General features: G+C 38.7%; 1 protein-coding gene across 2 annotated transcripts in view; it reads left to right on the forward strand.

Moving 5' to 3' along the window:
* The window catches only part of stk11 (serine/threonine kinase 11), a 144,227-nt gene that overhangs the window by 82,082 nt on the left and 39,426 nt on the right, over positions 1–22,719 (forward strand). Inside the window, exon 9 of one of the 2 annotated variants that reach the window (XM_059991138.1) lies at positions 9,509–9,742. The exons of the other annotated variant lie outside the window; for it this stretch is intronic. Within the exon in view, the coding sequence (XP_059847121.1) occupies positions 9,509–9,723 (215 nt within the window). The 3' untranslated portion in view covers positions 9,724–9,742. The remainder of the gene's footprint in view (positions 1–9,508; positions 9,743–22,719) is intronic. 2 annotated transcript variants of the gene reach the window in all.

A 22,719-nucleotide genomic window follows, 5' to 3' on the forward strand; every position in this document is an offset into this window, starting at 1 on the left:
AATACTATTACAAAGAAAGCACAACAGTGCCACTACTTCCTCAGGAATCTGTGACAATTCGGCATGTCATCAAAAACCTTGGCAAACTTCTATAGATGAGTGGTGGAAAGTGTGCTGACTGGCTGCATTATTGCCTGATGTGGGAATACCAATGAAAGGAAAATCCTACCAAAGATAGCAGTTTTGGTCCAGTACATCATGGATAAAGCCCTCTGAACCATTGAGTAATCTACAAAAAATGTTTCCATAGAAAAACAGCAGCCATCATCAAGGATCCTCACCACCCAGGCCATGCTCCTTTCTTGCTGCTGCCATCAGCTAAAAGGTGCAAGAACACTCAGTACTCACACCACCAGGTTCAAGAACAGTTACTACCCCTCAACCATCAGGCTCTTACAATTATTTTACTTCTGGTGTTCCCACAACCAATGGTCTCACTTTAGGGACTCTTTAACTTGTTATTTCATACTTATTATTTATTGCTATTTATTTATATTTGTATTTGCAGTTTGTTGTTCATTGATCCTGTTTATAGTTACTGTTCTATAGATTCCCATAGGAAAAAGAATCTCAGGGTTGTATGTGGAGATACTTATGCACTCTGAAAATAAATTTTACTTTGAACTTAAAATTACCACTTTATCTTTCAGAATCGTTGTCATGCTCAATTTTAATGAAGGTTGTGAGGATGAAAAGGATAAAACTTTTTTTTCCTTCTGAAGCCAAACAAACCAGCCAGCTTTCCACTGTTGGATGTGCATCTTGAAAAATTGCCATCTGTGTAATCAGGAGGTTTTTTTGTATGCATAGGATAATGGAATTCTGAATAATTTTACCAAACGGCTATTTTTAAAGTTTAACCAATCTGCAGTTTTCAAAACTGGGACCAGTATTTTTTAATAAATGAGGGAAATGGCTCAAAAGGCAGTTGAATGCTGTTGGCAGACCTGACTGAGTTGTTCATTCTGTAAGCTATTAATTACCTTACGATAAAAATCTTCAGCTACAGAAATTGAGTGCTTTATTTGCCATTGGATTGACTGCTTTGAACAAGCTGAGAATGAAATTAATGCAAAAGCAAACATCCAGCTTTAGTACCACAAGAAATTCTGCAGATGCTGGAAATCCAAAGCAACACACACAAAATGCTGGAGGAACTCGGCAGCCAAGGCAGCATCTATGGAGATGAATAAGCTGTCGACGTTTCTTCAGCACTGGAAAGGAAGGGGGAAGACGTCAGAATAAAAAAGGTGGGGAAAGGGGAAGGAGGATGGTTGGAAGGTGATCAATGATAGCCTCCCCCTAGTCCTCCAGTACCATTCCTGTGGACAACAAGGACGTAAAGATCCTAGCCAGAGGCATTTGACAAGGTTCCACACAGCAGGCTTATTCAGAAAGTTAGAAGGCATCGAATCCTGGGAAGTTTGGCCAGGTGGATTCAGAATTGGCTTGCCTGCAGAAAACAGAGGGTCGTGGCGGAGGGAGTACATTTGGATTGAAGGGTTGTGACTAGTGGCGTCCCACAAGGATCTGTTCTGGGACCTTTATTTTTCGTGATTTTTATTAATGACCTGGATATGGGGGGTAGAAGGGTGGGTTGGCAAGTTTGCAGATGACACAAAGGTTGGTGGTGGTGTGGATAGAGTGAAGGTTGCCGAAGATTGCAGAGAGATATTGATAGGGTGCAGAAGTGGGCTGAGAAGTGGCAGATGGAGTTCAACCTGGAGAAGTGTGAGGTGGTACACTTTGGAAGGACAAATTCCAAGGCAGAGTACAAAGTAAACGGCAAGATACTTGGAAGTGTGGAGGTGCAGAGGGATCTGGGGGTACATGTCCACAGATCCCTGAAAGTTGCCTCACAGGTAGATAGGGTAGTTAAGAAAGCTTATGGAGTGTTAGCTTTCATAAGTTGAGGGATAGAGTTTAAGAGTTGCGGGGTAATGATGCAGCTCTATAAAACTCTGGTTAGGCCACACTTGGAGTACTGTGTCCAGTTCTGGTCGCCTCACTATAGGAAGGATGTGGAAGCATTGGAAAGGGTACAGAGGAGATTTACCAGGCTTAGAGAGTATGGATTATGATCAGAGATAAAGGGAGCTAGGGCTTTATTCTCTGGAGAAGAGGAGGATGAGAGGAGACATGATTGAGGTGGTGGTGGCCTCCATCAGTCTCGAGAGACCATGGATCTGTGCCTGGGCAGGGTTGTATGGGAGACCGACAATTGCTCAAGCTGCAGGCCTTCCCCTGCCTTCCCCTCTCCATGCCACTGATGTTGTCTAAGGGAAGGGCACTAGGACCCATGCAGCTTGGCAGCGGTGACGTTGCAGAGCGATGTGTTGTTAAGTGCCTTGCTCAAGGACACAAACTCACTGCCTCAGCTGAGGCTCGAACCAGTGACCTTCAGGTTACTAGTCGATGCCTTGCCCACTAGGCTACGTGCCAACACCTGATAGAGGTGTACAAGATATTAAGAGGAATAGATTGAGTAGATAGCCAGTGCTTCTTCCCCAGGGCACCACTGCTCAGTACAAGAGGACATGGCTTTAAGGTAGGGGGAGGGAAGTTCAAAGGGGATATTAGAGAAAGGTTTTTTTACTCAGAGAGTGGTTGGTGCGTGGAATGCACTGCCTGTGTCAGTGGTGGAGGCAGATACACTAGTGAAACTTAGGAGACTACTAGACAGGTATATGGAGGAATTTAAGGTGGAGAGTTATATGGGAGGCAGGGTTTAAGGGCCGGCACAACGTTGTGGGCCAAAGGGGCTGTTCTGTGCTGTATTGTTCTATGTTCTATGAAAGATAGAGGGCTGGAGAGGAAGGAATCTGATAGGAAAGGAGAGTGGATCATGGGAGAAGGGGAAGGAGGAGGGAAACCAAGAGGAGTTGATAGGTAGATCAAAATAGGTAAGAGGCCAGAATGGGGAAAAGAAGAACGGGGAGGGGCAATAGTATTTATCAGAAGGAGAAATTGATGCTCATGCTATCAGGTTGGAGGCTTTGCAGATGAAATATAAGGTATTGTTCCTCCACCCTGAGAGTGGCATCATTGCGGCACAAGAGGAGGCTGTGGACCAACATATTGGAATAGGAATTAAAATGCTTGGCCATCCGGAAATTTGCTTTTGGCAGATGGAGTGGAGGTACTTGACAAAACGGTCCTCCAATTTACAACTGGTCTCAATGTAGAGAAGGCCACATCAGGAGTACTGAATACAGTAGATGACCCCAAAAGATTTGCAGGTCAAGTGCTGCCTCACCTGTAAGGACTATTTGGGGATCTGAATGGAGGTGATGGAGGAGGTGAATGGACAGGTGTAGCACTTTGGCCACTTGCAGGGATAAGTGCCAGGAAGTTGATTCGTGGTGGCAGAATTCCTATGTAGATGTTGGAAGTTACATAGAATGACGTGTTGGATGTGGAGGCTCACGGGATGGTAGGTTATGACAAGAGGACTTTTATCCCTGTAAAGGAGGTGGGAAGATAGGGTGAGTACAGATGTCTGGGAAATGGAGGAGATATGGGTGAGAGAAGCATCAATTTTGGAGGAAGGGAAACTCCTCTCTTCGAAGAAGGGCATCTCTGGTGTCCTGGAACGGAATGCCTCACCTTTGGAACAGATGCAGCAGCAACCAAAGAACTGAAAAAAGGAATAGCATTTTTACAGGAGGCTTGTTGAGAAGAGGTATAATCAAAATAGCTATGGGAATCAGTAGGTTTATAAAAGATATCAGTAGACTGTTTGTCTCCAGAGATGGAGACAGAGATTGAGAAAGGGGAGGGAGATGTCAGAAATGGGCCAAGTATCTTTTTTATGAATTTGTTCAGAAATCCAAGCCTGAGTATGCTTTTGTGTATCACATTCTTGGAGCCAGGTAAGCAAGGTTCTGAAACCTGGTGTAACTGGGCTTTACATAGCAGTGACAGTACCTAGAAAGTAGCTCATACTTTGCACATATTTTGGTTTAATTTTTTATTATTGCTAAGCTTTTTCAGAAGGAGATAACTAACCAGTTACCACGAGATGGAGATAATTTCTCATTAAAACAGTTTGTTTTGAAGTTTTGATCCTGAAGCATTATTAATTATGCTGTTTATTCAAACATTGCATTACTGTTGTATATCATTACCAAATATTAAACTGTTCTTTTGTAAATAGAAGACATTGTTTCCTTGAGTTCCTTGAAGTTTAATCTATAATTAAGCATATTTTAAAAATTCTATGTATGACTCTTCTGATTCATGTGGGCAGTGAAACCATTAACTATAATTTAGTTGATTTTTGTCATAATTGCATATTCAATTCCCTTAAATACATGGCTAATCTTGCCAAAGTAAACAAAGCATTACACAAATTTTTAAAAAGTATTTCTTACTAATATATGTCTCAGTTCAGTGGCTGTGCTACAGTTGCAACTGTATTAGTCTCTTAGATTTTGTTGTTACATTATTCACAGTGACCAGTTTCATTGGTTGTTAATTGATAATGTCATGGTTAATAATGCATTTCATGAAATTATTGCTAACTTTAAATTCCTGTTAATTCCTTCTTTAAGACCTCTGAAGAAATAGAGTACTTACAGTTGAAAAGAAGAATCTCTTTTGGAATGGAAATATCCAAGTATGGGGCTTCCTGGGTTTCAGATTACCTGATTTATAAAACTCTGACGTTACGCAAATACTCCCACACATTTTAAATACATTTCTACATTGCAATAAAATGTTATATGTTATTCAATAATGACAAAATGCAGTATATATATTCCATTAGTATTCCATTAAGTATTAGTTTTCCATTAGTATTCCATTAAGTATTGGTACTGTTATGATGAATTCTCAGTGAAATGAAAGGATTAGATTAAATGTATGTAGAAAAATACAATATCGGTGTATATAGAAACCTGGTATTTATGACTTGTGCACAAATAAGTTTATGGACATCTCTCAGGAACAGAACACTTGCCTAGCCCAGAGACTGCCTCTATTTAAAAAAAAAGAATAATGTCATGTGTCTTCAATTGATGCCTCTAAGCTCTGCAGTCCATTGTTCATAAAACTCATTTTTGACTGTGCAATTATTATTTTCTCTCTCTGCAATTAATCAAGAGCAATCCCAACATTGTTACAATGGAGATTTCACCTTTTGGGAGAACTGTGAGAGACAAAGATATTTAGATAAAATCTTACACAAAGGCTTTGAGGCATTGGAAAAAGTGCCAAAATATGCATGAGAATAGTAGTATAGAAAGATATACTTGTAAAGAAACTGCAGGCTGTGCTGCATTACTCTAGAGAAGAAGAGGCTTACAAGTGAGTGGAAAAATATATGGGAGTACTATTTAATACAGGACAAATTAATTACTCTAGTTAAACTAAATGTGAAACTGTTTGTGAGTTTATGTAATTTATTAACATTTTTTTGAAGAACACAAAATTGTGTGACCATACAGAATTCGTACATTTAAAATTAAAAATTCAAAAGTGTGCACTTTGCCAAACAGTGAACCTAACCCTGTTCTTTAAAAGATTGTAGCAGTTAGTACAGTATGCAACTCTTCGATATAAAGGCTGTCTATATGACTTCAATTCTGAAAAATGATCTATAATACATTGTACAAAAAATGCTGCAGTAAGTCAGTAGGTCAGGCAGCATCTATGAAGGAAAATGAATGACCCTGATGAAGAGTTACAACCTGGAATGTTGACTGTTATTTCCCTCTGTGGATGCTGCCTGACCTGCTGACTCCTGGTGGTTTTAATGTTTTGCAGAATTCACTCACATGCATATTTGGAAGTAAATAATGAAATTTGTAGATTCTATTAAATTGGAACGAATGAATCAAATGTTCGTCTTTTGGATAATGATTAGTGATCAGCATCGATTTAGGAATGCTATCAAAATCATGTCATTTCCTGCACTATGATGAAATATTGAGTTTTACAGTTGGGTATATATCTTGTTTGGCTGAATTGGAAGTAACACCACTGAGCAGGATGCTTTGGAGGGTGAAATAAGTCAAATTCATATTGCACTTTATAAATGATTTGGACTTCTCTTGGGTCCTGTTGTGGGAAAGATGCAATGTATTTTCCAACCAGCATGTTACTTGCATCAGTAGACTCCACTATGTTGATATAATATCATAAAATTCCATGTATAGTTGTGTCTGTTAAATGCTTCTGAGAGCAGTGCGATGGTGGACTCCATGAGTGTCATCAGTTGATAAGTTGGACATGGGGCTCTGTAACCTCCCCAGCCATTGTACTTCTGGTGATCTTATTTTACATTTCCTCTTCCTTGCCTTGTGTCCATTTTCTTGAGTCTTGTTTCCATGTTGAATATCCTCTGGCTGAGTAGTTAAAGTCTTCTACGACAGAAACTTTGAAAGTTTTGCCAACTTCTTTGAATGAATTTATTCTTATTGTCTGAAATGGCTGACACTGGCTGGTGAGACTGGAATTACAGAATATTACCCCACGATCCAGATTCCATGGAATAGTCTTTCATCAGCTGTTCTAATTATCCAAGTGATCGTTAGTTGTCAGTCTCTGCAAGGCAAGTAGAATTGATGTTTTTACTGTTGACTGCACTGGGCAACAATTTTTTTTAAAGTGTTGCTTCCTCAGTTTTTTCTTTTGTTTATGATAGACCACTTGAAGTGGAACACAAATATGATTTCAGACTACTTGTACACTACCATAGGAATTTGGAGAAACAAGAAATTAGCTTTTATTGACTATAATACATTTAATTGCATAACAATGCTGATTCTTTGCAATAGTTCAACAAAGCTAAAAATGTTTTGTTGATGATTTTCGTTTGTACTCGGTGTCTGAGGCTTCTTACTCAAGTGTCCAATAGTAATCAGCCAGCACTGATGGATTCCAGTTGCCCTGATGCCATTTCTCCATGATTGCAGAGTCATGGTAAAACCTTCACTGTGCTCGTCACTGACAGCACTAAGATTTGCAAGGAAGAAGTCTAAATGGGAATGCAGAAAATGAATCTAAGGTGCATGTTGCACTTCATGATTTTGTATGCTTGAAACATGTTGTCAACCAGCTGCAGGTAGTTTGGTGATCCGTAGTTACCAAGCAAATTTTCTATAACATCCTTGAGTGCCTTCCATGTGATTTTCTCCAGTCCCACTAGAAGTTCTTTGAGTTGCCTGTTGTTGATGTCCTTCCTGTTTGTTACTTTCCTTAATCTTGGCATCAGTTATTCTGACTTGAATTATGAATTGAAATAACAAATACAGGCGATTTTTAAAAAAATGGTGTGTGATCAGGAAATTTCGTGGTTATTTTCATGATCAGCAACCCAAAATCCATAAGATACACCCAAAAGTATTCCAGAAGCAAAATCTTTGTTGTCCAGTGCCATCTTGCAGTATTGTTAAATAAATCATACACATATGATTCCAGTTTTGTGAAAATGGGTCTGTGAAATACTTGCTGTGTTTAGATTTTTAAACTAAGAAGAATAAATGCAATACAATGATTCCTGCAAGGATACCATTCACTGGGTCCCTGGTATTGGTTGATTGATCACTATTTTTCTGCACTTAATGCTTTAAATAATTTTATGAATTTAGATCCTGAAATTATTGTGAATTATCTTGTAATGTGTGATTACAGATTATGTGTGATTCACAGATTATCAAATGATATCAAAAATAGTTTTTTGGATTAGTTAATATAATGGATGAACTTTAACTTGCCCATTAAAGTCAAACAAGATGTTTTTATTTCCTGAGGTATAAAAGACTAAGAGCAGAGATCACACTGGAATTAGGTCACTGTTAGAGCATTGTACACCATTTTAGGTACTGTACGGTAGGATTTAACAACCTTGGAGAGAATGCAGATGTAATTTATGAGTGCATTGCAGTAATTGGAGAAGACTAGTTTTGAAGAATGTTGGATATATTGTTTTCATTATGGAAGGAAAACAGAGGAGATTTAATCTCATGTAACACTGAGGTTTTGTGAGTAAGGACCTGAATGGCTAATATATGGGATAATTGATTTAAAATAAAATTCATTGGAAACAAGCTTTTAGAGTCCACATTGGCTATTATTAATCCATCTACACTAATTCTTCTCGAGTCACTTTTTGTTTTTATGCCCCTGTTCTCATCAGCTCCCCCACAAATTATACCACATACATGCACACCATGGGCAATTTGTAGTTACCAACTTAATCGACCAATCTGCACATCTTTGTGATGGAAACCAAAGGTTGCAGATGAAGTTCACAGGGAGAAGTATGCAACCTACATAGGCAACACCAAATGTCAGGGCTGAACCCAGTCACTAGAGCTGTGAACTAGTACCTCTGCTGGCCATGTTACTGTGCCACCATAAAGAGGAGTCAGGAAACTTCAGTTAAGTGCAAAAAATGTAGAAATTGCCTGAAAACAGAAGCATTTCAAGCACATTGCAGAAGTTTTGGCATGATAGAGAGAGAAATGGAATCAATTTCAGTGGCTTTTTTTTGGCTGGTATGCACTTAAGAAGTTAGTAGAACAATGACAAATGTCTCCAATTTTTTTCCAAACTTGATGTCCAGTCACACAGCTGGCACAGATATGATTTTTCTCTTTAGGAAGTGAGCCTTGTTGGCAGTGTCAGCTTTTATTACCTTTGAATTGAATGCACTCTAAGGGCAGTAACGAATCAACCACATTAAGAGTTTGATGTCACACTTAGGACTATATTGGAACAGAATAACAGGTTCCTTAATCAACATCACTGAACGAGATGAGCTTTTACAATAATCCCCACTAGGTTCACGGCAGCCATTACTAATGCTAGCTGTATATGCAACATTTTTATTTAATTAATTGATCTCTTCCCTCCTCCCACCCCCTCCACACCTTCTGAATTGCGAGTCTTGTTCCACTTTTCCTTTGAACAGAAATTAAAATTGGTGTGCTTTCTATTGGATGTCCGAAGTTGAAAATTGACTACTCTATTTTACAGATGCATGTTACTCTGCATAAATTAATTCCCTTTTGGCTTAATACTCCAAGTATTAGTTTTATTTCTCAAAAGTGAATATCCAAAGAAAATTAACTCAAAATTATATTTTCTAAATAGAAGTTCTAGTGAGTTTGAAAATGCTTTGGAGGAGATCCCTGGATTTGAGGTTGATGACTATATTGATATTGTTTGATAGTTAGAATAGGCATAAAATTCTGTATCTGTTTTACAGATGCTCAGTTGACTAGTTTATTTTGAAAAGTGCCTCACAGGTTAGCAATTAATTAGCATTTCGCTTAAATAAAGTCCTTCAGATGTCCACTTGTCTCTGCTGTTTAATCAGGACAGTGGATATTTTGAAAGAATGGCTTTGCTGTGGTTGATCCTTTAGTGCTCTTTTAATTCCAAAATTATGTGCCATTTGGATGGTCCATTTATTTGTGATTTACTTTTCTACCCACAGAAAAAAAAAAGCCACTTAGAATTGCCTCCCAGTTCTCAAAAAAATAATCTATTATTTTCACAGGACAGGTGCAGGTGCCTGAAGAAGAGGTTGAGCAAAACGGCCAAAACAGGAGCAAAGGCAGCCACAGAGCAATGTGCATGAATGGCACAGAGGCAGGACAGTTTAACAGCAAGGTCAAAAATGAACGGAGGTCAAGCTCTTCTTCCAATCCATCCCGCAAAGCCTCCACCAGTAGCAGCAAAGTTCGGAAACTCTCTGCATGTAAACAACAATGACCCGTCTGTAAACTCTGTGGTATGTACTGGAGCTTCCATTAAATTATATTTGAACTGGACTCTATCTTAAGTGCACACTTTAACGTGACAGTCCAATTATGTATATACATTTATGAAGGAATAGAGACTTTGCATTGATTCATAGCAATCAGAATAGGGCCAGTCATTAGTCTCTGTGAGATATGACTATAATAATGAACTTGACTTCCTTTAACTGTCACTTAATAGTGTGACAGATGATTTTAAACTATGCCTTTCCAGTTCAAACATAATAATAAAAAAAGGTAAAATTGAACTATATTTGAATGGAAACCCAACACAAAGTCAGCACATGCCATATTCGTATTACAATGTACAATATTGTAGTATGATATGATCAATACATTGAAACTTCGCAGAAGTATATATATATATTTGGTCACTCGTTTTTTGCACTGGGTGATTATTGTCTTATAACCTTTGTTCACATATTTTGAGAACAGCCTTTGTTTCTCTCAGTATTTTTTTTGTATACTTGAAGGTGAATTTTATTTTTCTGTAAACAAACTAGAACTTGTGGCGGAATAGCATTACTTTTATTTCAGTTCATTTTTTAAAAAAAACAATCAATCCCATTCATTAAAGTGAATTTTAGGTGAAAAGTCTACTTTGTACTTTTACAATTTCTTAGTTACAAATATGTTACTCCATCCCCTCTCACAAGCTCTCTTTTCTCAATTTCCTGTAGCCTAGGTTTGCTTGTATGTAAAACTTTTATGTATAAAGAGCATCTGTAGTGTTCAAACAACTAGTAAGATCTATCATTACATTTGAAGTCAGCAGTATGCCATAAGCTCCTGCTATCAGAGAGCTAGTATGATGTCTAACTGCTTAAAACAAGGTTTTAAACACAATGTGATGGATTTTAACTTTGGGTGGAAAATAGCCCATTGAGAGGCAGCTGTCAGATATGCACCCAGCTCAGTCTGCTTGAAGACAGTAAAAAGTTCAATCCAGCAACATGTTAAATGGCAAACTAACGGTGACCTGATGCTGAAAGTTAAAATCTATCGCACTCTCTCACAACAGTGTAAAGTAGTTGGAGAATTGTTCCTGGTCCAGTTGCATTTTAAACCTGACTGACACATTTGGAGGATTTGAGATATAAGTGGTGATAGCAGGCATCATTGGTGCTACCCATGAACCTTCTAGGGGTAACACCCAATGTACAATGTGCAACCCTGAGTACTGTAACTTGCAGCTGCCATCCTGAAATACGAAGAAATACATAATCAATCTGATTGGTAGAGTTGAATATCTGATTGTTTTGGATCTTGTAACCTGTAACAAAAGTGTTTTGTAGGAACTCCTCTATATTGTGAGGTCCATGGCTTTTATTCTCGAGATTCTAATTCTTTAGTGCAGGTTTGTAATTTTAAAATGAAATTGAATGTATTAAAGGAGCAGTACGTTATTTGTTTTGACTTTCTTTAACAGATTACTTCTTGCCCTTTATCTTGTTAAAATACCATTTAATATTATTATCTGATTATTAATTAACATCTTTAATAGTTTCTGCATGTCTCCATCAAAGAATTTTCATTCTCTACCTAGAAACTGCTATAATGGTCTCGTTAACCAATTGACATGCCAGTAGCATCTGAGCAAAAAGCCTGCGGATTGGTTTGTTTTTATGTTTGTCTTGTCTTTAGCAATATAATCATATGTAGGGTATCCTCCCTTTATCCAGCCATGACCCAGGACGTTCTGCTCCTTTAAGTTGGCAAATAATTTTTTTAAAAAATCATTACTTTGATATGTTGAAAAATTGTATAGTAAACTAAAGTTTTAGTAGAAAATAGTTAGTGATTGAAAGTTCACAGCTGCTTTGAAAACCATTTTTAAAAACTTTAAATGGAAATTATTTGTAAATGAACACCATTTTGCTTTTGTATAATTTCATACAGAAATGCCATTGTATTTTACCTTTGATTTATATTTATTAACCACAATTTAGCGAGGTGTCTTCACCATTGCATATGTGTGTATGTAGTGCTTCCTGAAGAGTTGTCACAGTTGCTAATTAGTGTACAAGAATATTACAACAATTTTTCCCCATTCTTCTAGTGTTGTACTGTGACAGTAGTAGTCTGCATGCTACAATAGCTAAAATCCCAAAAGTCACACTGATTCAAATTTTGTAGAAATTTGGTTAATAATTTAAATGATTTTGCCTATATTTTTGTTTTTGCAGGTGTTGTATTAAATTAAATAAAATGATTTGAAAGTCCTTTGCATTCAATAGCACCCACGTTTGTGATAACTAAGTGTGTATTTATGGACTTCATTGGAAATTTATAAAAGTAAACCTATTCTGGTCTTCATGACCCTACAACTAAATATTTTAACATTTCACTGTAACTGATTAAAGTGCAAATGACATTCAGGGTTTCCGTATTTCTGTAGGGCAGGAGTTCCCAACCTGGGGTCCACTGACCTCTCAGTTAATGATGACGGTCCATGGCATAGAAAGGTTGGGAACCCCTGCTGTAGGGTAAACTGTGAGGAAATTTGGTTGATTTGTGTAAGTTTACTATTTGTTGATGGGAGCCATCAGCAGTAAGATGGCATATGTTTAATATTTTCTGGAATTAGCTAAAACATAAGGAATAATTCTGAACAAATAATTTTTAAAAACTCCTGAATAACTCTGTCAGTGCATCCAATCCAGAGCATCCAGCATCCTGTTACCCATAGACATTCCAGAAACATCTTAAATTCCTTTTTATTCTAAAGAAGTCTGTCAGTAATCTAACTCTGAAAGGTGGAAAGAGCAGTAGAATTATTCACCATCCCTGTTGAAAGTAGCTGATGCTCTCCACATCATTGCTGTAAAATATGTTTGAATGTCCTTCTATCCGTTAAGGGCAACTTTAATTTTCCAAGATTCTCAGCTCTGTTCTTTCTTGTTTCCCTCCCCAAACAGATGTCAATTTTAAGTTAAATCAAATGAAAGTTTACTGTACAAAATGATGCAGCTTGCTGCCGTTTTTAGTACAGCTTCAGTCTATTTTCAAGTTGGTTCAGATATAGGGTTTAATGAAATTGGTTCAGTAAATAGACATTTGTATTTTAGACGAGGATGTGAGTGAAGTAATAAATACAAATGTTATGCAAAGGTAATTTGAATTCAAATTAATTGTCATACGAATAAACACAACTTCATAATATACAAATACTGTGATTAATGACTCAAATTAGTTCTTGTTGTAAAGTTATTGAACAAATGCTCATTCTAAATGTAGATTTGTTTAGTTTTGTGCTTTAAGCTGTGCAATAAAGCATTTGTTTTTTAAACTTTGGTTAGTGGTGCATGAAATACTTTTAATAAACCATACTGAAATGTAGGTCAGCCTCCATAACTCTGGTTTCCCTTGTAGCGAATATAGCTATGGTTCATCATTAAGCACTGTGCTTTAATTACCTTTTTGTAGTTGCATATTCAGTTTTAAAGCCAGCTTCATATTATTTTGCAACATTTTACATACTATCTGATCACAAGGTGTGGGCTATTGTAACAAAGATCTTGGCTTGATTTTTAAGAAGTGCATTAAGTAATACTTAGAAGGCACAGCGATGCTGGAGTCATTTAAATAAAAGACATTTCAACCATCTCCATTGCAATTGCACAGAAAGGTCTCCTCTGTTGCAGGGAAATGTGTCATAGTAGCAAGATTACAGAACAAGTAAGCTTCTGAAATTGAACTTTTTTTGATTGAACATAATGATCCAAAATAGTTCGCAAAGGTATTGACAGTTTGAAAAATTGTCGTGCAGATCGAGCAGTATGATTACAACAGTTATGGTTAGCTCCATTGTAGATTAGATAAGCAGATGCCAGCAGAAGGAATTCTAGCATACTATGCTAGGACTTTTCCTTTAAGCATATTAGTTTGATTGAATTGTATTAAGAAATACGTTGAATTCAGCAGTGAATGACATACACAAAAATTATTGGAGACTATATCTAAAATAAATGGCAAAAGTTATTTAGCGTGACATTCTTTACTCATTTAATGAACTTCAGTCTGATCTGCCAACTCTCAGCAACCCTGGGCATCTAATTTCCTGTAGTTTGTACGTACTAAATATTTTCCATGGCACTTATGTACAAGGTATATTACCCTTATCTACATGTTTCTGGTTGTAGAAGATCTGGGAGCAGTATCTGAAGATCAAGATGGTTTCTGCTATTTTCACTCCTCAACTATTTTTCCTAAATTGTTTTGTATGACAGAACTGGTTGCCACATCCATCTATACTTAATTGGGTCAGTGGAACACTAACACAGATACAAAGAGTGCTACAAAAATGGGATTGTTTTATCCTGTGTTCTGAGTAGGCAGCATCTCCTAAAGAATAACTCAATTCAATTTCCTCAATATCTTAAGAGACAACAGATTAGAAAGTGAATCAAGATGGTTGTACACCATGGACAACACAAAACCTCATAATATGCATCATAGCTGCATTTGAAATATTGTCTGTTTGATTTCTTAAGATAAGTTTTTTACTTAAAGTATTTCTTCAAGGTACGTATCACAGGTGTCATAACCTTTGAAGTCTGAAAATTTGTTTTATTTTTCTTTGTTGAGGTCATAATTAAATCTAGTTCAGAATTACATGCTTCTGAAGTAAAGAATGAGGAGGGCAGGATGAACTATTGACATGTTAGCAGGAGTGTTGCCTAGACCCATTGCTGTGCTTTGGTGTATTAATATGAAATTAGTGATGCCTTCAGATCCATATCGCTGCTACCAGCACATCCTGAATAAAAATAAGATCTTGCCATGTATCAGTAATATAGTTTTTTACAGCTACAAATGTTCAATAATTCTTGTTACAAGCCAAGACATCCAATGAAATACAATTATGTTCAGTCATGATTTTTTAGAAATCTCAAGAACTTCCCTCTTTTTAAGCTGTCTGTAATTTTAAAGAAATTATGCAAGCAAAATTAAAATCCTCAAATGAGATCTCCCTGTATCAGAAAGTACAAATGCTTGGGGAAAATGAATTTTCTTATTTCTCAATTCACCTTTTAATAAGCATCTTCGTGATTTGTGGGCATTTCAAAATGCTTTGCATTCTGTGAAGTTCTTCTCTAATGTAAGATCTAATTATGTTATATATTGGTTAACAATTGGCACACTTCTACTATTAATTTTGTTAACTTCGATAACTTGTATGAAATTTGTGATGTGGCAATGCTTATTAAAATGACTCTTTCTGATTATGGTCAACAGAACAAGTTTATTGTGGCATTTATTTGCTAATTAGCTAGCTAGCTCCATTTTAATTGTACAGTATCTAAATCTAAATGGCATGAAACTTGCAACTGACTCCGCGCCACACTGCCACAGGAGAGTTACAAAGGTAAAGTAATTGACAAATTTTATTTTAATTTCTGAGTCAATTTCCTGGTTGGCAATGTCACTTAGCGAGGACTGCAGGTACTACGGTTTAACCTGGAATATTGTGAGTAATACACACAAAATGCTGGAAGAACAGCATCTGTGGAGAGGAATAAACAGTTGATGTTTTGGGATGAGACTCATCAGTCCAGGTGAAGGTTCTCAGTCCCAAATATCAACTGTTCATTCCTCTTCAGAGGTGCTGCCTGGCCTGAATTCCTCCAGCATTTTGTGTGTGTTGCTCTGGATTCCCAGTATCTGCAGAATCTCTTGTGTTTATATATTGTAAGTAATTCTAGGTCATGTACCTAGAGGAAGTTGCTTTAGACCATAAGGCAAAGACAGCTTTGAGTTGCAAATAGTTCTATGTAGAATTATTGCTATAATACCTCATCTTGTGGAATAAGGAGAGACTGCATTAATTGGAGTTGTATTTGTTCAATTTAGATTGTTGGGAGTTGATCATGGTTGTTAAGACTGTAATAGAGACTGGTAAGGTATAAATAAACATATTTCTTCTGGGTGGAGAGAATAATTTGAATCAGGAGGAAGTTACAGCTTGTGATTCAGCTGGGATCTCAGAGAATTCGACCGTTGTAGGTAGGATTTAAGTCTACCTGGTCAATACCTATGGAGGAGGGGGAACTGCGCAGACGCGAGTGACGTCAGCGTCGAGCACGCACTTTAAAAGGCAGGACTTCTTTTCAGAGCGGGCAGCGGAGTCCGTGGAAGCAGAGTCCTGGGCTTTGGCTAAGTGGGCTTTGGCGTAAGGGGACTTCGGTAAGACTGTGTGATTGCTCGCTGAGGGGAAGAAGGTAAGGTCACTAGGTGCTTTTTAGACTTATTCTATCAATCCAGTTCAGGTATGGGGGAGACAGTCAGAGTAGTGGTGTGCTCCGTATGTAGTATGTGGGAAGTCAGGGTCAACACAGTTGTCCCTGATGACCACACCTGCAAAAGGTGCGTCCAGCTGCAGCTCCTATCAGCCCGAGTTAGGGAGTTGGAGCGGGAGCTGGATGAACTACGGATCATTCGGGAGGCGGAGGCAGAGATAGATAGGAGTTATCAGGAGGTAGTCACACCAAAAATCCAAGAAGTAGGCAGATGGGTGACGGTCCAGAGAGGCAGGGGGAGCAGGCAGAGAGAGCAGAGCACCCCTGCAGCCATTCCCATTAACAATAAGTATACCGTACTGGATACTGTTGATGGGGATGACCTACCAGGAATGAGTTGTAGTGGTCCTGCCTCTGGCACAGAGGTTGAACCCTCAACTAGGAAGGGGAGGAGGGAAGAGAAGAGAGCGATAGTTTTAGGGAATTCTATATTCGGGGGGCAGATAGGAGATTTTGTGGGGCAGATCGGGAGTCTCGGATGGTATGTTGCCTCCCTGGTGCCAGGGTCTGGGACATCTCAGATCGGGTGCAGGCTATTCTTGAGAACGAGGGCATGAACCCAGATGGAGTGGTCCATGTAGGGACCAACGATGTAGGTAAGGTGAGTGAGGGGGTCCTGCTTAGAGAGTTCAGGGAGTTAGGAGTGAAGCTGAAAGGCAGGACCTCCAGGGTGACAATCTCGGGATTGCTACCTGTGCCACGTGCGAGTGAGGCGAAGAATAGAATGATTATGCACATTAATACGAGGCTGAGAGCATGGTGCAGGAAGGAAGGGTTCAGGTTTTTGGATAATTGGTCTTTGTTCCAGGGACTTTGGGATCTGTTTCGAAGGGACGGTCTACATCTGAACTGGAGGGGTACTAACATTCTTGCAGGAATGTTTGCCAGTGCTGCTCGGGGGGGGGGGGGGGTTTAAACTAAATGTGCAGGGGGCAGGGATCCAGAATATGAGAGAAGATGATATGATGAAGGATAAGGGACAGGTGGGGAATACACGTTTCCCAAATATTAATTCTGTAAAGGAGAAAGGTGAGACAGAATATGTGTTGGAAAAGTTACATGTACAGAGAGTTGGTCAGAAGGAACATGTGTAGAAGGTTTGGGTGATCTTGGGAAGGTCATCAAAATTCAAGGTGCAATTAGCTCGATGGAAGTTCAAGGAGCTGGGTTAGGTACAATAGACAGTGTTTTAAGCAAAGAGAGGAGGAATGGGCTAAGAATTCTATACCTGAATGGGCGTAGTGTCAGAAATAAGACAGATGAGCTTGAAGCTCAGATGAAAATGGGGAACTACGATATTGTTGGGATAACGGAGACATGGCTGCAAGGGGATCAGGCCTGGGAATTGAGTGTACCAGGGTATACGTGCTATCGTAGAGACAGAAATATGGGAAGAGGGGGTGGGGTGGCCCTGTTAGTGAGGAATGAGATTCAGTCCTTAGCAAGGGGTGACTTAGGAACAGGGGAAGTAGAGTCTGTGTGGATTGAACTGAGGAACAGTAAGGGTAAAAAGACCCTAATGGGTGTTGTGTACAGGCCCCCAAACAGTAGCGTGAATATTGGGTACAAGTTGATTAGGAAGTTAACATTGGCATGTGCTAAAGGTAATGTAGTCGTTATGGGAGATTTCAACATGCAGGTGAACTGGGAGAATCAGGTAGGTGCTGGACCCCAGGATAGGGAGTTTGTGGAGTGTCTAAGGGATGTATTTTTGGAACAGCTTGTGCTTGAGCCAACCAGGAACGAGGCTATTTTGGACTTGGTGATGTGTAATGAACAGGAATTGATAAGTGATCTTGAAGTAAAGGAGCCATTAGGAAGTAGTGATCATAACATGATAAGTTTTTATCTACAATTTGAGAGGGATAAGGGCAGATCAGAGGTGTCAGTGTTGCAATTAAATAAAGGAGACTACGGAGCCATGAGGGAAGAGCTGGCCAAAGTTAAATGGGCGGATGCCCTGGCAGGAAAGACAGTGGATCAGCAGTGGCAGATATTCTTGGGGATAATACAAAAGGTGCAAAAGCAGTTCATTCCAATGAGGATTCAAAGAGGGGGAAGGGGCCACAGTGGTTGACAAGGGAAGTCAGAGATCGTATAGCATTAAAGAAAAAGAAGTATGACAGGGCTAAGATGAGTGGGAATACAGATGATTGGGAGAGTTTTAAGGAACAGCAGATCTTAACTAAAAAAGCAACATGGAGAGAAATAATCAGTTATGAGCTCAGTCTAGCCAGGAATATAAAAGGGGATAGCAAAAGCTTTTTTAGCTATGTGAAGAGAAAGAAGATAGTTAAGAACAATGTTGGCCCCTTGAAGAATGAATTGGGAGAAATTGTTATGGGAAACAGGGAAATGGCAACAGAATTTAATGCGTACTTTAGATCTGTCTTCACCAGGGAGAACACAAGCAATCTCCCAGATGTATGGATGGGCCAGCGTCATAAGATATCGGAGGAATTGACATTAGGAAAGAAACTGTGATGAGTAGACTGATAGGACTGAAGGCTAATAAATCCCCGGGTCCAGATGGTCTGCATCCGAGGGTTCTAAAAGAGGTGGCTCAGGAAATTGTGGATGCATTGGTAATCATTTTCCAATGTTCCTTAGATTCAGGATCAGTTCCTGAAGATTGGAGAGTGGCTAATGTTATCCCACTTTTCAAGAAGGGAGGGAAGGAGAAAACGGAGAACTATTGCCCTGTTAGCCTAACGTCAGTCGTGGGGAAGATGCTTGAGTCCATTATTAAGGATGAAATAGTGGCATATCTTGATGGCAGTAATAGGATTAGGCCGAGCCAGCATGGATTTACCAAGGGCAAATCATGCTTGACTAATCTGTTGGAGTTTTTTGAGGGTGTAACAAGGATGTTAGACGATGGTAAGCCAGTGGATGTAGTGTACCTAGATTTTCAGAAGGCATTCGATAAGGTGCCACATAGGAGATTGGTGAGTAAAATCAGAGCTCATGGCATTGGGGGCAGGGTTTCAACATGGATAGAAAACTGGTTGGCAGATAGAAAGCAAAGGGTAGCAGTGAATGGGTGTTTCTCGGACTGGCTGGAGGTGACTAGTGGGGTACCACAGGGCTCTGTATTGGGACCACAGCTCTTTACGATTTATGTCAATGATTTAGCTGAGGGCATTGAAAACTATATCAGCAAGTTTGCTGACGATACTAAACTGGGTGGCAGTGTGACATGCAAAGAGGACGTTAGGAGAATACAGGGAGACTTGGATAGGCTGGATGAGTGGGCAGATACTTGGCAGATGTCATTCAATGTGAATAAATGTGAAGTTATCCACTTTGGAAGCTGGAACAAGAGGGCAGAATATTGTCTGAACGGTGTAGAGTTAGGTAAGGGAGAAATGCAAAGAGACCTAGGAGTCCTAGTTCATCAGTCAATGAAGGTGAATGAGCAAGTGCAATAGGCAGTGAAGAGGGCAAATGGAATGTTGGCCTTTGTTACAAGGGGAATTGAGTACAAGAGCAAGGATGTCCTTTTGCATTTGTACAGGGCCCTGGTGAGACCACTCTTGGAATATTGTGTACAGTTTTTGTCTCCAGGTTTAAGGAAGGACATTCTGGCAATTGAGGAAGTGCAGCATAGATTCACTAGGTTGATTCCTGGGATGGCAGGGCTGTCTTACGCAGAGAGATTGGGCTTGTACACGCTGGAATTGAGGAGATTGAGAGGGGATCTGATTGAAACGTTTAAGATAATTAAAGGATTTGATAGGATTGAGGCAGGAAATATGTTCCAGATGTTGGGAGAGTCCAGTACCAGAGGGCATGGATTGAGAATAAGAGGTCAGTTATTTAAAACAGAGTTGAGGAAAAACTTCTTCTCCCAGAGTGTTGTGGAGGTGTGGAATGCACTGCCTCGGAAGACGGTGGAGGCCAATTCTCTGGATGCTTTCAAGAAGGAGCTAGATAGATATCTGATGGATAGGGGAATCAAGTGATATGGGGACAAGGCAGGGACTGGGTATTGATAGTGAATGATCAGCCATGATCTCAGAATGGCGGTGTAGACTCGAGGGGCCGAATGGTCTACTTCTGCACCTATTGTCTATTGTCTAATAAGACCTAAGGGTTCAGTGAACAAATGAGTCAGAAAAACCTCCTGTATATCCAATGAGTAGCTGAAGTTTAGAACTGTTCTCCAAATAGCAATTGAATGCTAGATCGGGTATTTGTTTTTAAGACATTGAACAAAGTTCAAACTAAGAGTATTATGCTCATGAAAAAATGGGCATCTGGAATTAGTTTGCAGATTAATCAAGATCGCATTGATAAGTATATTGGGCTTGATGATAATTTTTCATATTTTCTAAACTGAAAATATTGACATTGAACTGTCATTGTGAAGTTAAGGATGAAAGTGGATTTTTGGGGCAGATTGAAGGGAAATTTAATACACATTGTGCTATTGATGCAGCCGTTGAAAATAAGAAGTGCAAATGTAATGGAAATTAACTTCATTATCCCTGAACACAAAATTAAAGAAATAATAAAACACTGTAGTGTCTCGATATGAGTTGCTTTATCCCTGGGTAGAACTAAACTGCTACTGGTTCCAATTAAAGCTTTTAAAATTTTCAACCATTTTGTTTAAGAATGCCATAATGATAAATTATTATCCAGTTTGATTTTAGCAAGCTTTATTTCAGTCTTTCAATTACTGGTGTAAATGTTTTTTAAAATTATTGGCAATATTTGAGTTATCTGCTTGTAGAAGCTTTATTCATGCTGCAAATGCTTAATTTTAAGCTCATATTTCAAACAACAAGTACCTGTATTATTAAATAACTGATGCCAGTTATGATTGCATTACAAATGTTAGTTTTGTTACCAAGTATATACTCCTAATCTCAATAGACAAGAACAAAATAGGGAATTTTAGTAAAATTTATTTATGTGTGTTCATGATAATTCAAATATCTATTTGATTTTTTCTTTTGAATTTGTACAGTTTGTTGTCTTTTCCATATTGGTTGCTTGCCTATCCTGTTAGGTGTGGTCTTTCAATAATTCTATTGTTTCTTGCACTTGTTGTGAATGCCCACATGAAGATGGGTTTCAAGATTGCATATGGTGACATATATGTATTTTTACGTTTACATATATATATATATTTACATTGAACTTTTGAACTTTGAACTATTTGAGAGTTATTGATATAGATCATCCAATTAAAATCTGACTGCTTAGAAATACCAACTTTTACCTAGGTTGGTGTGTGGAAGTTCTGGCCTTCTGAGTAAAGCCAGAAGACTAAGTTTGAGAGTAAAGCTTAAGTGACTATTCTAAGTTATTTTAAATATGTTTTCCTCCCTAATTTTCCCCCTCCTTCCAACCAGCTTTTATAGATATCCATGAATCAGTTGCAGTTGTAAGAGCTTTAATTTGATGGCTTTATTTGAAAGGTCAATGAAGATCTTGGTAGTGCCTGAAAATGGCAATAAAGACAGTAAAAGCATAACTGTTCTCATTGGTGGTATACCCCAATGTGTGATCACATACAATAATGTATTCATCGATGCACATCTGAATGAGTTATCCACCTTGGCTTCCTCATGGAATCCCCACCAGCAGAGAAACTCAGCCCTCAGTCACTTAATTTCACTACTTATGACAATAAGAAATAGCAGAGAGAGCTCAGGTTACATCCAAGCCATGGACCACAAAGAACATCCAGGCTTTACCTTCTGAGGCATTGTGCTCCAGAATTGTGTTCTCACCAGCAATAAGATTGGAATCTAACCGATGTTGTGAAAAATTCCTCCAGGTTATATTCTGCTATATCAAAAATAAATCAAACCCAACATGGCTAATTATTGCTTTGTCCAAACTCAGCCCTTAATATCATTGGAAATAGTACTATCAGCTGACACAAGCTCATCGATAACTTGCTCACTGTGCTCTATTTGGATTGCATCACGATCCATTGGCTCATTGCAGCATTGATCTAAAACAGTCAAGAAGGAGTGTGATACATACATCTGTCCTGGACATTATAGTAGACTTGATCAAATGAAATGTCAACCAGCCCTTGTAATAGTGAAGATGTGTATAGTAAAGTATTACAATGTTTGCAGTACGCAATGATCCTAATCATTTCAACCCCACGATTGCACAGCGGTTAGCACGATGCTATTACAGCTCAGGGTTTTCCTGAGTTCAGAGTTCATTTCTGGTACCATCCTACAGGAGCCTCTGTACTTCCACCCCATCGAATTGTTGGGTTTTCCCTAGATGCTCTGGTTTCCTCCCACACGAAAAGATGTACCAGATATTTTAATTGGTCATTATAAATTGTCCTGTGATGATGTTAGGGTTAGTTGGTGTTGTGTTGCTGGGATGACATGGCTTACTGGGTCAGAAAGCCCTACTCAACACTGTATTGTTAAATAAATACATCCCTCTCACACCTACCTATCTGAAGACCCCATTGTGGAGCTCTTTATAGCAATATTAAACATCTAGGCGACTTCAACTGTTTATCAGCATCATTTCTTACAGTTTAAGCTCAAAATTAGGGATGTGAGTGAATTTGAAATTCTTCAAGCAATGAAGCTGTTTATGCCCACAAGCAGCTAAACCAAGACTACGGTTAGGTTAAACCAAGACCCAAGTTTTTAGTACAA

Source organism: Hypanus sabinus, chromosome 16 (genome assembly GCF_030144855.1).
Source record: "Hypanus sabinus isolate sHypSab1 chromosome 16, sHypSab1.hap1, whole genome shotgun sequence".
Taxonomy (NCBI): domain Eukaryota; kingdom Metazoa; phylum Chordata; class Chondrichthyes; order Myliobatiformes; family Dasyatidae; genus Hypanus; species Hypanus sabinus.